General features: G+C 33.6%; 1 protein-coding gene across 1 annotated transcript in view; it reads left to right on the top strand.

Moving 5' to 3' along the window:
* The window catches only part of DPYD (dihydropyrimidine dehydrogenase), an 802,527-nt gene that overhangs the window by 253,548 nt on the left and 533,576 nt on the right, over positions 1–15,403 (top strand). Inside the window, exon 8 of the mRNA XM_055340016.1 lies at positions 1,699–1,786. Coding sequence (XP_055195991.1) covers positions 1,699–1,786 — 88 coding nt within the window. The remainder of the gene's footprint in view (positions 1–1,698; positions 1,787–15,403) is intronic.

The following is a 15,403-nucleotide window of genomic DNA, read 5'->3' as shown; positions in this document are numbered from 1 at the left end:
TTTTACTGTAGGGAGGATATATTGTCACACACCTGACAAGTAGATACCTAAACTTCACTTAAGTGATAGTCCTTGATCTTCTTAGAGTTCATTGTCTGCCCTCTGCAGTGCATGTGTCTTAACAGAGTCTTTAGCCTACTAGACACCTCTTGCTCATGCTGTCTAATCTGCATGGTGTTCTCAATGTAATGGATCACTGTGATGTTCTGTGGGGTGGTCAGATAGTTTCAGATTACATATATTATTACAGGAGAGAGTCGACATATTCCTGAGGCGAAACTGTAAATGAATATTCTTATCTTTCCCCTGGGAATGTGAACTGTTTCTGATTCCTTTTTCTCAGAAGTGGGATGGAAAAGTATACCACATGCAGTGTACCTGTGGCCTTATTAATCTGCATTAGCTATAATACCACATCTGTCACAGAAACTGCAATTGGGTACTTTTTGGTTGAGCCTGCAGTAGTTTACAGTTATTCTCCAGGAATCATCTGGTCTTGGTGGGGGCCAGACTGGTGGAATTACAGAGAAATATAACCTGGACCACCACCATCTCTCGCCATCCTAACCACCCTCAGGATATGGTAGTATGTTTGATTTACTCTCTCGATTAGGGTTTTAGAAGTTTTCTGGCCTTCCCAATTATTGTAGCTGTTACAGCTCTTAGTGCACAGACCAGCGACCCAATGTGGGGATTACTTCAACTGACAAGTATAGCAATTTTGCTTATGCAGTTGAATACTGGGGGGAATAATCACTATATGGGGCTGTGATCTCAGTGGTCCCACTGTGAGCCAGAATTTTACCAGGGTCCATTTTTTACCTTTTCCCTGTAGTTCTCCACTCTTGCATCTCTGTATCAATGTCAGTGAAGAATTTGTGTCCGATGTCCTTGAAACGTGTGATTATTCCCCTTTATCCAGTGTATATAATTACCTGGGTAATGGCCATAGCTCCCTTTGGAAAGGGACTAAGGGAATCATTACAGCATTAATTTGACAGAATGTTGCAGGGTCCTTCTTCCTGGGGACTTACCCATCCTCTACAGTTAGTGGGTTCCAGATCTGAAAATTGGCTCATGTTTAGGAACTGAGCAAAGTATCGTGACTTTTCATAGAGGTACCTACCCTCTGCCTCCCAGCTCTATTCATCTTTCCTGGACAATGTCCCCTATCAAAATTCTATTATTTTTAAAAGCCCTATTAAAATCCTGCTACCTCTCTTTATTCTCATCCAGTGAACTCAGCCGTAATGAATCTCTATCCTCTGAATTCCTCTGGACATGTACTGATCACACTTTGTTTTATATTATATCTATTATGTACATCTTCACAGATCTTCATTATACAATGAGGCAGAAACTGTGTCTCATTTATCATGTTATTGTTTAAAGTGCCCCACATAGTGTCTTGAACATATTAATCAAGCTATGAAAGTTTACTGACTTTATTTTAAATACATTAGCTTTTCTTCTGCTACTTCATTAAAAGGCAAAAATGCATTTAGTTCTTGAGCAAGACATGTTAGTGTTCTATTTATGTACTCTTTTGAATACATAAGCCTATATACTAAAAGACAAAGATATGTCCACATATATATGTAATTTTTATATCAATTTTGTGTTCTTTTTGATGTTTAAGGTTAAGGTTTTAATTAATCAAATGCCAAAATATCATTATCAAAACATTTTTTCTTATAGATAATTTGTGGCAAAAGCCTTTCAGTGAATGAAATCACTCTTAGCACTTTGAAAGAAGAAGGGTACAAAGCTGCTTTCATTGGAATAGGTGAGTAGCTTGCTTTTAAATATTTTTCTTTGTAATTTTTAAAAAATGTCCTGACAATGTCCAGAATAACTCCCTGCAGACATTTCCACGATAGAAGTTATATCTGTTCAGGGAGCAGACAGGAATGAGTGGCTAAAGAAAGTTTTCTATTTATAACTTAACTGTGTTGTCTCACCTTCACTATGGATAGACTTTGGCAAGACCATGTTTAAATTTTCCCATCTCTCCCCATGCTGTCATTACTGTGAATATCTCTAAGACACAAAATGTTTTTCAGCTGTGCCATGGAAGCTCAGAATTTGAGCTTAATGATGTCTAGATGCTGTAGCTTTCTCTTTATGATAAAACCAATTGGCTAAATAAATAATAACAGAATTGGCTCAAGTTTTGTTTGTTCTATTAACCTTTTTCAAAATGTCCTAAAGATTTTTCATATTTAGCTGAATTTTAGAGATGTTTAATTGTACTTCACATTATACGTATAATTATATAAAGTCCCATGGACAATGTATAGCTGCTAAAGGCTGCATGTTTTGTCTATGTGTCCCACAGAATTTGAGTTTTCTAACGTTTGCTCCACACACTTATTTTTTCCACTGAGACACCAGAGAGAGCATAGAGTTGATTTAACTTAGTCTTTGTATTCATTGTTTCATATCCCTATACTGGGGACTGTTGTGGCATACAAACTGAGTAAGCCCATCCTCTTGTCTGCCACTTTGTCTTTCCTACATTCATGCTCCTTTAATATGAATAGCTAAGTAATGAATCTACATGAGACGGAAACTGTTCCACTTCTTTAAGTGATCACACACTGGATAACATTTGTTTTGGGGCTTTCCTTATTTATAGCGTATCTAGATTGAAATTACCAGGAATGCTTCTTTGCCTACTAAATTTTTCTTATCAGGATGCCATGTATTTTCTTACTAGGTAATTGCTACCAAGGCTAAGACCATCTCTGTCACTCCCTTTATGTAGATGAAAACTTATGGAGAGGAAAATAAATTTCCACTGTACCTTCTAGTTTTTTTTTTAATTTTAATTTATTTATGATAGTCACACACACACACACACACACACACACACACACACACACAGAGAGAGAGAGAGATAGAGAGGCAGAGACACAGGCAGAGGGAGAAGCAGGCTCCATGCACCAGGAGCCCGACGTGGGATTCGATCCTGGGTCTCCAGGATCGCGCCCTGAGCCAAAGGCAGGCGCTAAACCGCTGCGCCACCCAGGGATGTTTTGAAATGTCTATATTGAACCTCCTTCCCTTCAGAAACGAGTTCCACTACCATTGCTATTTCTTTATATTATTTTCATTTAAGTATAATAACCACTATGTAGCCCAAGAATAGAAAGGAGAAAAGGTCTGGTATTTTCATAGGTTTCATTTTTATAAAGGCATTACACCAACTTTGGCTTTACTTTCAACATTACATTTGTATGGTAAATTAACATACAAAAAATAATAACATAAGGAAATAAGTCCAGCGCCTATGAAGTATATCTAAATACCAGCAATTTTGGGTAAATTGCTGTTACCTTCAATAAGTACAGGTTCAGAGGCGCTTTGTGAAAAATGAATGGATAATTTAGTGAGGCAATCAGTACGAAATTTTGTTAATGTTTTCAAATAGTTATTTGAAATTCATCATTGTGGTTTCCTACAGCAGTTGTACATAAAAGATAGGTTTTCCATTAATGGAATAGTATATGCTAATACAGTTTTGTGATCTCTATGAATGTTGTCTACAAAGAAACTCTGTACTGGAAAAATAGGGACCAAATAAATAATTAATACATTGAGACATCTCCAAATTAATTGCATAATTACATTTTAACCAAAATTTGGAACAATTAAATGGTTTATCAGTCTGAGTGGTTTTAGCCATAACAGTATCTTCCATCTGTTAGAATCAATAATGTTTTTTTTAAATTTTATTCCGTTAAATCTCCATGCATATGTTATTTGATAATGCCATATCCGTTCACAATACTCCATTTCACCCTGCACCGAGGTGTGAATACTGCATCTAAAATGTGAGGTCCTTTCATATTTATGTTGCTGTGCATTTTCATGCTGGGAAGTGAATCTTTTGACATTTTGGTATAGTGATGTGTAGAATGCAGTTATGTTCTATTTCAGTATTTTATATGAAATGTATACAGGAAAGTTTAATCTTGTCAAAAAAAAAAAAGCTTCTGTCTATAGAAGACAAGTTAGCGTTACTTCCAGGAATTGTTTATTTGACACTCTTGATTGCCAAGATGGGAATTCATGACCTTTCTATTACCATATAACTGCCTTTTACTTGGACAGCCTCACATCCTTACATGCTTTTGTTCATTAACCATTCTTCTATATTGTAATGAAACTTCACTCACTTTATCTACCTTTTCCACCCAGATTGGAGAAGTCAGTTTTTGAATAGGACTTCCATATTATTTGGAATATAGGTTTGGTCACTTTGAGAAAGGAAAATGAGGATTAAACAAGATAGGTGTCTAGTCTCTCTCATCTATCAGTGTGAACCATTCTTAACACTTGCCTTCCATCTTTGGTCAATAGGGAGCCACTCTGCCCACATTCCTCCTAACAAAAATGGGAAGTAAAGAAGGGAGCTCCTTTCTTTTTAAGTTTATGACCTAGAAGTTGCACAGATTACTTTTGTTTTTATCTCATTGTCCACAGCCTGGTCACATGAACATACCTAGCAGCAGAGGAAATATAGTCTTTAGCTGGGTGAACATACGCCCCCATTAAACTTCTATTACTATAGAGAAGGGAGAATGTGATAAGTATGTAGAGAAAAAAGTAAAGTTCTCTCTGCCATAGGTGTATATCATCTTTGGTATTTGACATTTGGGTTCCTTATTCAGAGGGCTTAATAAAACACTGAAGAGCAAAGAATTCACTCTTTGAACTTAGTGCTTAAATATTGGTTACATAGGTCACTTAATGAAAATGGAGTATTTTCTCTTTCTGTAGTTGGAAATACTATTTATAGATCTTCTATAAGTACTGTCCATTCTATATTAGTTTGTCTAGAAGAAAAGAAAAACTTTGTATTGAATATGACTTAACAGGGACAGCTTGATAAATCCATTGCATTAACAAAAGTATATTCTCATGTTTCCTAATTTTTAACAGTATGTATGCTATTGCTGGTGAAAAGTTGCTCACTTTTAGGTTTTCCCCTAACTGATGCTAGCAGAGTTCATTAAAGAAATCTTCACATTGAATGCAGATCGTTGTGAGATTTTTACCCATGATAGTTTTAGTTTCTTCTAAGTGTAATAAAGATAAGTGATATAAAGCTCTGTGTCTTTTTGTAACTGGAATGAGTTGTTTGAGACAATTGGGATTTTTTTTTTTAAAGACTAAAATTTTGTGTTTCTTTTTTAAATAAAAGCACTTGTGGAATGTGTTACCGTTAATATTCAGAAGTAGAGTTAGAATTTACTATGCAAAGCCTTTTCAAAGTATTGGGTGGTTCTCTTTGGTTGGTATTAAAATCAATATAATGGATTACAACCATCATTCCTTTTCTTTATTTTTAATTTTACAAAAATGAACACAATAGAATAGAAAATATTGAAGTATGCTGCTCATAGGGTATTATTTTGTGAAATTTTTTCACTTTTCTGCGTTTTTATTTTTGATGTGTGTGCTTCCATGTGTACCTTGCATATTATAAAAAAAAGTATTTTCAAAATATGATTAAGAGGCAGTGTTTGAAAGCTACTGATTTATGTTGTAAAGGCCCTGAAGTACTAATTGCCTTTTCCCCATAGCATGCCCAACACCTATCAGTAAGTAACCAATGATTGAATTATATAAGTATTTAATGAGTGCAATGTTCTAGGCACTGTACTAAATTAAAATAAAAAAAAATACAAAGAAATAGAATTCAGATTTTAGCTTGATTTTAATTTCAGTCAGGAAAATTATAAGAGATTCAAAATGAACAATAGTATCATATAATTTGAGGAGTATGATGTGGACAGAGTGGGCTAGACATGAGTATAGTTTTTTATTTATTTATTTTTTAAAGTTCTTTGGGTGATTATATTCTAGAGTCGGGTTTACGAACATCTATTTTAGATGACTGAAGAATTGAATCTTTAACCTCTGCTTCAGAGGTTCCCATGTTCTTTCCCTTTCTCAGTAATTTACCTCTGATATTCTCAAAACATAGCAGTGATGAGAAGATTAAATAAACATGTAAAGCAAGGAACATACACTAAGACACTCTTAAATAAATGGGAAAACTTTGTATATTCTCCTAGTGAGGTTTTTTGTGTTTTGAGTTTTTTTTTCCCCCCTGAAGTTTTGTTTTTAATACTTGGTAAAGAGATAGGATTACAAAAGAAATAGCAGTAAAATCCATTATTGCAGTCACAGTAGACACAAAGGGAGCAGGAACTGCAGGAAGATATTATAGAGATAAATCGTCACTGTCTCACCACCAAATGCTTAAAATTTGTATGTACCCCAAAGAGTTCTCTTGAATTCACTTCTCACTATACCATTCCCCACTCTTACTAATACTGGATTACTGCTGTAGCTTCCCATCCAGACATCATTGTCCTAACAACAGAAATAATGATCTATCTAAAATGAGGTCTCATGATGCCATTCCCTCATTAAACCCTCTCTCCTCTGCCATAGCTCCCTATTTCCTTCAGTATAGAAGAAAACCTCCTTAAAATACGACTTTCAAAGCTCTTCATGATTTGATCAACAGTTTATGTCTCTAGTCACTTTCTCATTAAATTATGTGTTTCTGCCATTTTGAACTGTTCCCGGTTTTACCTCATCTAAATTTTTTCCCCCTGTTGCCTGGACCTCTACAACTATCATTATTTTCTTATTTAAGTTGTTAGCCTCCGTGTTCTTTTTTCTGCTTCATATAGTACTCTTCTAATGATCCAGTACTACCCTCACTCTTTAGTCTAGATAAAGGAAGCTGCTTGCTCAGCCTAATACCCACACCACTGTGCCCTTGTTCCCTTTCTGGATGTCCAGACTAGACTTTATGCTTTATTATAGCATTTACTTCCCTGTATTATAGTTTGTTTTAGCCATTAAAAGTCAAATTTTTGCAGTGTGAATATTCTGCTTTGTTTGTAGATCTGCAGTGCCTGGAAAAGTGCCTGCCACATACTAGGAGCTCTATAAGTATTTTTTAATTATTGATTTTTTAATGCAGCTGTTTCAACTCTTTGCCAAAATAAATTGATAGGATATTGAAACATGTTGGCAATTTGGGGCGTATTATAACATTGACTGAACCTAGGGGAAAATAGATATTACATTATTATAAATTTGTTATTGCAGTATAAATGAGTTAAGTAGGATTAGTGATATTGATGGTAGTGATATTGGTAGTAGTAGCAGTAATAGCTAAAGTATTCCATGCGCAATTCTTTTTTTTATTCTACTTTTAATATAATCTATGCCATTAACTCTTAAAATGGCCCCTGAATTGGATAAGAAAATAGATTAAGAAAGCTTAAAGGAAACTAGTAAATGCAACTAAAACATGGCAAGTGGAGTTTATAGAGAAGGTAGTAAAAATGTGACAAATGAAAGCATCCATATTTCAGGAGCAAAAGCTATTATAGACAAAATGACTGAAAGCTAACAAGTTACCTGATGACACCTGCCGACATTGAGTTGTCCAACTTAAGGATCATGAACATGGGGACCTCATACTCTGGAAGAGTTTTTTTTTTTTAATATTTAGCCTCACTTTTCTTACTGTTACCACCAGTTGACTTTTTTCCCCAGTTACCATAAGAAAATACTATTTTTTAAATATTATGATTCTCAAATATTTTAACAGCTGAAAAAGATAATTACAATTAAGAAAGTCTATTGAGAGACTGTGGTATTAAGTTTGCTACATTGTGGCCTTTACTTAAATCTCTTGTGCCTTCTTAGAGCCAGAATTCTTCTCTGTAAAAGTTATTCTTAATTAGCTTCTTAATCAGGAGTTTCTAAATTGTACACAATCATGTATACTTTCTATTTATTTAGACCACCCTCTTCTGTCCACAGATAAAAACTGAAGTTGTTTAGGGATTGTGCACAATTACAGTAGATTATTTTAAAATAATAAACCTGTTTTAATTTTAAGCAAAAAAAAAAAGGCATGATTTTGACAGTTTGCTTTTTTTTTTAATTTGTAATATTGTCTAATCTAGTGTCACTTGTAAGTACTTGGATATAATTGTGAGATGGCTCCCAAGAATTCAGAAATGAGGGAAATAGAATTCCAGCTGAGAGTTCATTAAATCATCATTTAATGAGTTCAAGCAAAGCCCCCAGAAGGAGATAAAATAGATGTAGGGCAATTACTCTTTGATCATATTAACATATCTATAGAAAGAGCATCTTAATCTGCAGAAGCAGGTAATAGGGACTGGTCAATTTTAAACATATAGAACGGAAAAAAATCTGAGGAAATATTGGTATCTCTTTAAAGACACCTGAATAAATGGACCAGGAGTTCTTTGAGCCCACATCATGAAGATAAACAGATAAATTTATTTTCTTTAAAATGTTCTTGTTCTGCTTCCAAGTTCACCAAGCTGGCATGGTTTCCTGAATAGTTTGATTATATTAGGAGATGATGCTAATCATGTCAGTAAGAGTAATCCTGGTCCCTTTATCTTTGTTGCTTAAAATCATTCTACTCTTAGTAAGGTGGTACTCTAATAGGAAAAACTCTCCATATCAGGTAACGCTTCTTAAAAACAAGTTGTAAATGTCTCAAATATTTTTAGTGGCTATCCCTACATTCAGAATAAGTCAGATTTTCTTTGTGTGACTTTCTACAGGCTAAAACAGCTGTCCAAATCTACCCCTTCAGCCTTAAATCTACCACTTTATGTATTTGTCTTGCCACCAGAGATCTAGATATCCCTCAAAAGCAACCTGTCCTCTTCCATCATTATATCTTGGCTCATAGTCTTGTCTTTACTGAGAAAATTTTTTACTCTGTCTCCATATGGTAAAGTCAATACTTACAATATTCATCTCAAATACCACTTCTTACATAAGACATTCATACTCATCCTGCTGAGATAAATGTTTATTCTGTGTTCATATATAGCAAAATATGTTCTAAGTCATTTATAGAACTGAATATAGTTTTCTTTTTATTATTTTTGGTTGTGTGCATATATCGCCTCCTTTGCCCCCCACACAAATACAGTATATTAAAAGCCTATGAGGGGCACCTGGGTAGTTCATTTGGTTGAGCATCTGCCTTCAGCTCTGATCATGATCCCAGAGTACTGGGATGGAGCCCTGCGTTGGGCTCCTTCCTCAGAGGGGAGCCTACTTCTCCATCTCCCTCTGCATGCTGCTTCCTCTGCTAGTGCTCACACAGTCTCTCTCTCTCTCTCTGTCAAATAAATAAAATCTTAAAAAACAAAAACAAAAACAACCTTTGAAATCAGGGATTAGTTTTTAAAATTGTTCTATTTCATAGTTTAGCACATTTTGTGACATGAATATAGGATAACATTAATAACATTTTTTGAAGTAAAATAATTGGAAGAATAAAAAGAAAAGAGGATGTGAGTATAAGTAAAAACAATGTAATAATATCTTGAAGTTTGAAAGTATTTGATCATTTAGCTTTTTAAAAAAATTCATGGATCTTCATAAGTATCTTTGTCTGTCTTTTTTTTAATAAAATGCAAAGACGTGTTCATGGTTTTGATACTCGAAGACAGTGAATTAAATTCTAAATGTTATATTTCATGTCATTCTTACATTTATACCTTATTACATTAACTATTACACTTCTGTGATAAATATTAGATGTTGTCTTTGAGCATTTTGGTAAAGGTAATATTATTTGCTGGAGGGTGTTTAATAAGCATTGTATGATGAAGTGATATAAGAAAATCCTTTTTTTTTAAGTGTTTTTTTTTTTTGCTGGTAGAGTTCCTGGAATGTTGTAGATTCTATATAAAGATCAATTGTATAATTGATTTAATTAATTGAAATAATCTATTTCTCCCATATTACAGTAAAAAAGGACATAACTCATTTAGCAAGAGGGTTATTTTAAAATATTCTATCTGCCATGTTTTTATTAAACATTTTTATGAATGTGAATTATGTTTTAAATTTGAACAATTTTGTGTTCTCTGGATTTCTTCAATGGAGACATGGAGGAATTATTTTATTTCTATGTATATTTCATGGGATGAAAATATATTTCACTTACATTAGTTACTTAAAGAAGGAGGAAAAAATAATTTTGTCATTTTAATTGTTCAAGCACTATATTTTTTAAAGCAGTTCCCAGTAACTTAATCAGCGGTTAAAAAGTAATTGAAAAAAGAGTTGGAAAATTATTGGACCTAACCAAAATGTTATCTTTCAACTGCTGCTTATGACTCTTGGTTACCTTTTTCAGTAGGTGAAAATATTTGAACTTGGAAGGAGATATTGTTGAACATACACTATAGGCATCATGATGGGCTTTTTGTTTTGTTTTTTTTTTTTTTAGAAATGTATTAATCATCCTGTAGATCTGAATTGTCCTCTGGAAGTAGAATGTTGATAAGGTTGGAGAATAAACATTGGGATAATTAACAAAATTAGAAGTCAGTGAGGATATTGTCATACAAGAATTAGGGAACATCACAATACACAACCTCTTCCCCACACCCCCAATTCAATGAAGCTGAATCTGGAATTCATGACATTGAATACATATGTATGATACATCAGTGGTTTTTTAATGAGTTGGAGGCATAGTACTAGATAGTTTTATTTAGTATAAACTTTACAATCATGCTTATCTTACAGTTTTGCAAATCACTGTAAGCAGAACTTGGTAAAATGAGGGCCCTCATTACACACAAGGAAAGAGGGATTAAGAGAGGCATGAAAAATTGTATGGAATGGCAGAAGTTCATGCATATGCTTCAGATTTCTTTCTACAGATAATCTCTCCAAAGAATAGGAATGAGAAACTTTGCAGGGTAATTTGTGTCTTATTTATCACTTATTTTGTATTTATACAGGTTAGGCTATACCATCTTTGACTGAGCAGCATCAGATCAAATGGAATAATAATGTTTTCATTGACATTTAAATAATACCTTTTTGGGCATGAATGCTTAAAAAGCAGTACATTCTAAAGCAAGATCATTGCTTTTAAGAGGAGACTTCATTAAGACATTGTATTTTAAGTAAAAATCTGTTTTAGAAGAAATTCAATTGAAATATATATCAAATCAGTTTTTCTCCAGACCCTGCCTTTGAATTGTTTAAGGGGCATGTAGTGAATTCATGTTGTTCTAAATTCCCCAAGGCTCTATTGTGTGACACAAATTTACTTAAATGAATAAATAGAAATCAATGGGATAGAACCTAGTTTGGTTATAATATCCTTTCTCAATTGCTTAAACTCATATTTCTTGGCAATAGTATTTAAATTATATAGGAATTAATATATACGAAAAAATACTGTAATCATGATTAGTTACATTATTAACTCAGATAACATAACCCCTAAAAATACATTAACTATAGTTACAGTGGGCATTTAAGAAAAAAATTAAACAGAATTTTCATTTACTTACTTTCTTATCTCCAAATACATAAGAAATCTTGATGTGTGTTATCTTCTAATTAACCATGCAGTGCCACCTGGTGTGCAGATGGAAAGAATATTACACATCAGAGGCTCTGTCCACACCCATCTCACCATACACAAACTTACATGGCAGAAAGTTAACAGATGTTCACTTTGCTTGTGTTACTGAGATAAATTGTGCATACAACTCTTAATTCATAAATTAAATTTGGAGAAGGAGATATTGATACCTTGATTAAAGAGTTGAAGATTATGCGAATACTTCCAGTTTAGTGGAAGAAAATCATATTTAATTGGAAAATTGCTTCCTTGGATCTTTAAGTTCTTATTTTGAGTTTCTCCTCTTTATTTTCTTATGTACACAATATTTTTGTTTGTGAGCCTTAATATCTCTATTTCATTGATAAACCTGTTTGTGCTAGAATAGCATGTTTTAAAGTTGACTACTATTTGGGATGCCTGTATGGCTCAGTTGGATGAGTGTCTGACTTATGATTACTGCTCAGGTCATGATCTTGGAGTAATGAGATCAAGCCCCTGATTGGGTTCTTTTCTCAGTGGGGAGTCTGCTTGAGACTCTCTCCCTCCTCCTGCCCCTCCGCACTTAAATAAATAAATAAATCCTTGAAAAATAAATAAATAAAAATGACTGCTATTTTACACTTGTGATTACTTTCCTTTTCACTTGAATAAAATAGCTTTTCTTTTCTTTTCTTGTCTTTTTTTTATAATGACCATACTATATTCTGCTATATTTAATCTTTTAATCTTACCATTGACTGATCATATTTTAAAGCATATTGTTATACTTCTACCATATGTATGGCTATGTGCTAGGGATAATAGTTTGTAAAATAAATTTAAAAGGTTATTATTTATTTAGAAAAACAATAAAATACTTTGATGCAAATAATAAGAATTTTGCATATGCAAATATAATAAATACAGTATCTTAATTTCTTAGAATATTGACTATATTTTTTATGTAAATTAATTCTCACAAAATAATTTTGGATTTATATTGTTGATACCTCCATTTCATGTATGCATAGATTGTGTTAAGAGATGTTAAATAATATTCCCAGTACTATAACCTGGATTTGAATTAGGTCTGTCTGAAACCAAAGCCATATTCTTAACCAATCCTCTAAGTTGATGTTATTTATAAATAATGATTTTTTTTAATTTACAAACTTGCCTTTTCAAATTCATTTTTAAAAATTGTAGTAAAATACACATAAAAGTTACCATCTTAGTCATTATTAAGTGTATGCTTCAATGGCATGTATATTCACATTTAATTAATAAAATTGATAATAAAATGTATATTCATATTTAATTAATAAGATTGATAAAGCTCTATCCAGACTTATCAAAGAGAGAGAGAGAGAGAGAGAGAGAGAGAGAGAAAGGACCCAAACAAATAAAATCATGAATGAGAGGAGATATCAAAACCAACCACAGAAAAACAAGCAATTTTAAGAAAATCTTATGAAAAATTATATGACAACAAATTGGGCAAACTGAAGAAATGGACAAATTCCTAGAAACATATAGACTACAAAACATGAAACAGGAAGAAAAAAAATTGGAACAGCAACCAGCAAAAAAAAAATAAAATAAAATAAAAATCAATAGAAATAACCAGCAAAGAAATTGAATAAGTAATCAAAAGTCTCCCAACAAAAGCCCAGGGCCAGATGGTTTCCCAGGGCAATTCTACCAGATATTTAAAGAAGAGTTAATACATATTCTTCTCAAATAGTTCCAAAAATAAAAACGGAAAGAAAACTTCCAAACTAATTTTGTAAGGCCAGTGTTACCTTGATTTCAAAATGAGACTACAATGAAGAACTATAGATCTCTGATGAACATGAATGCAAAAATTCTCAATAAGATATTAGCAAATCTAATCCAAAAATATATTAAAAGAATTATTCACCACAATCAAGTGGAATTAATTCTTGGACTGCAAGGGTCATTTAATATTTGCAAATCAATCAACGTGATACACCACATTAATAAAAGTAAGGATGAGAACCAGGTCATCCTCTCAGCAGATGCAAAAAAAAAAAAAAAAATTCGGTAAAAGTACAGCATCTGTTCTTGATAAAAACCCTGAATGAGGTAGGGATAGATGGACCATATCTCAACTAAAGTTTCCTCTATAATCAGGACTAAGACGGGGATAGCCACGCTCACCACTATTACTTAACAAAGTACTTGAAATCCTAGTCTCAGCAATCAGACAACAAAAAGAATTAAAAGCACCCAAATTGGGTAGGAAGATGTCAAACTTTCACTATCTGCAGATGACATGATACTCAATGTAGAAAAACCTGAAAAACTCCACCAAAAAAAAAAATTGTTAGAACTGATACACAAATTCAGTAAAGTTGCAAGATACAAAAATGAACGTACAGAAATTTGTTGCATTTCCATACACCAATACTGAAATAGAAGAAAATGAAATCAAGGAACCTATCCCAATTTACAGCCAATTGCACCAAAACCCATAGGATACATAGAAATAATTCTTGTCAAAGTCATAAAAGATCTGTACTCTGAAAAGTATAGAAAACTTATGAAAGAAATTGAAGATGACACAAAGAAACGGAAAAACTTTCCATTCTCATGGATTGGCAGAACAAATATTGTTAAATTGCTTATAATACCTAATGCAATCTACACATTTACTGCAAGCTCTATTAAAATGCCATCAGCATTTTTCACAGAGTGAAAAGAACAATCTTAAATTTTGTATGACCCACCAAAGACCCCAAAAAGCCAAAGCAGTACTGAAAAAGAAAGGCTTGAAGCATCACAATGCTGGATTTCAAGCTATATTACAAAGCTGTAGTCATCAAGACAGTTAAGGGATTGGAAAAAACAAACAAACAAACAAACACATAGATCAATGGAACAGAATAGAAAACCCAGAAATGGACCCATAAGTATACGGTCAACTAATCCAAAAGAAAAAATGTCACTTCAGGGGATCCCTGGGTGGCGCGGCGGTTTGGCACCTGCCTTTGGCCCAGGGCCCGATCCTGGAGACCCGGGATGGAATCCCACGTCGGGCTTCTGGTGCATGGAGCCTGCTTCTCCCTCTACCTGTGTCTCTGCCTCTCTCTCTCTCTCTCTGTGTGACTATCATAAATAAATAAAAATTTAAAAAAATGTCACTTCAACAACTGGTGTTGGGAAAACTAGACAACAACATGTGGAAGAATGAAACTGGACCGCTTTCTTAACACCATACACACACAAAAAAATTTAAATGAATGAATGACCTTAATGTGAGAAGGAACCCATCAAAATCCTAGAGGAGAACACAGGCAGCAACCTCTTTGACCTCGGCCACAGCAATTTCTTATGAGATATGTCTCTAGAGGCAAGGGAAACAAAAGCAAATATGAATTATTAGGACTTCATCAACATAAGAATCTTTTGCACAGCAAAGGGAACAATCAACAAAACTAAAGGGCAACCTATGGAATAGGAGAAGATATTTGCAAATGACATATCTGATAAAGGGTTAGTATCCAAAATCTATAAAGAACTTCTCAAACTCAACACCCATGAACAAATTTCCAGTTAAGAAATAGGCAGAAGACATGAAGAGACCGTTTTCCACAGAAGACATGTAGATGGCTAACAGACACATGAAAAGATGCTCAACATCCCTCACCATCAGGGAAAAAGAAGTCAAAACTATGATGAGATGCCCACTCACAAGTCAGAATGGCTAAAATTAATAACACAGAAAACAGCATATGTTGGTGAGGATGCAGAGAAAAAGAAACCCTCTTACACTGTCAGAATACAAAAGTGGTGCAGCCTCTCTGGAAAATAGTATGGAGTTTCCTGAAAAAGTTAAAAATAGAACTGTCCTATGATCTAACAATTGCACTGCTAGGTATTTATCCAGAGAGTATAAGAATAGTGATTCAAAGAGGCATATGGACCCCCATGTTT

Source organism: Nyctereutes procyonoides, unplaced genomic scaffold (genome assembly GCF_905146905.1).
Source record: "Nyctereutes procyonoides isolate TBG_1078 unplaced genomic scaffold, NYPRO_anot_genome, whole genome shotgun sequence".
Classification (NCBI taxonomy): domain Eukaryota; kingdom Metazoa; phylum Chordata; class Mammalia; order Carnivora; family Canidae; genus Nyctereutes; species Nyctereutes procyonoides.
Note: the sequence above shows the minus strand (reverse complement) of the source record. Positions and strands in the feature narration are given on the sequence as shown.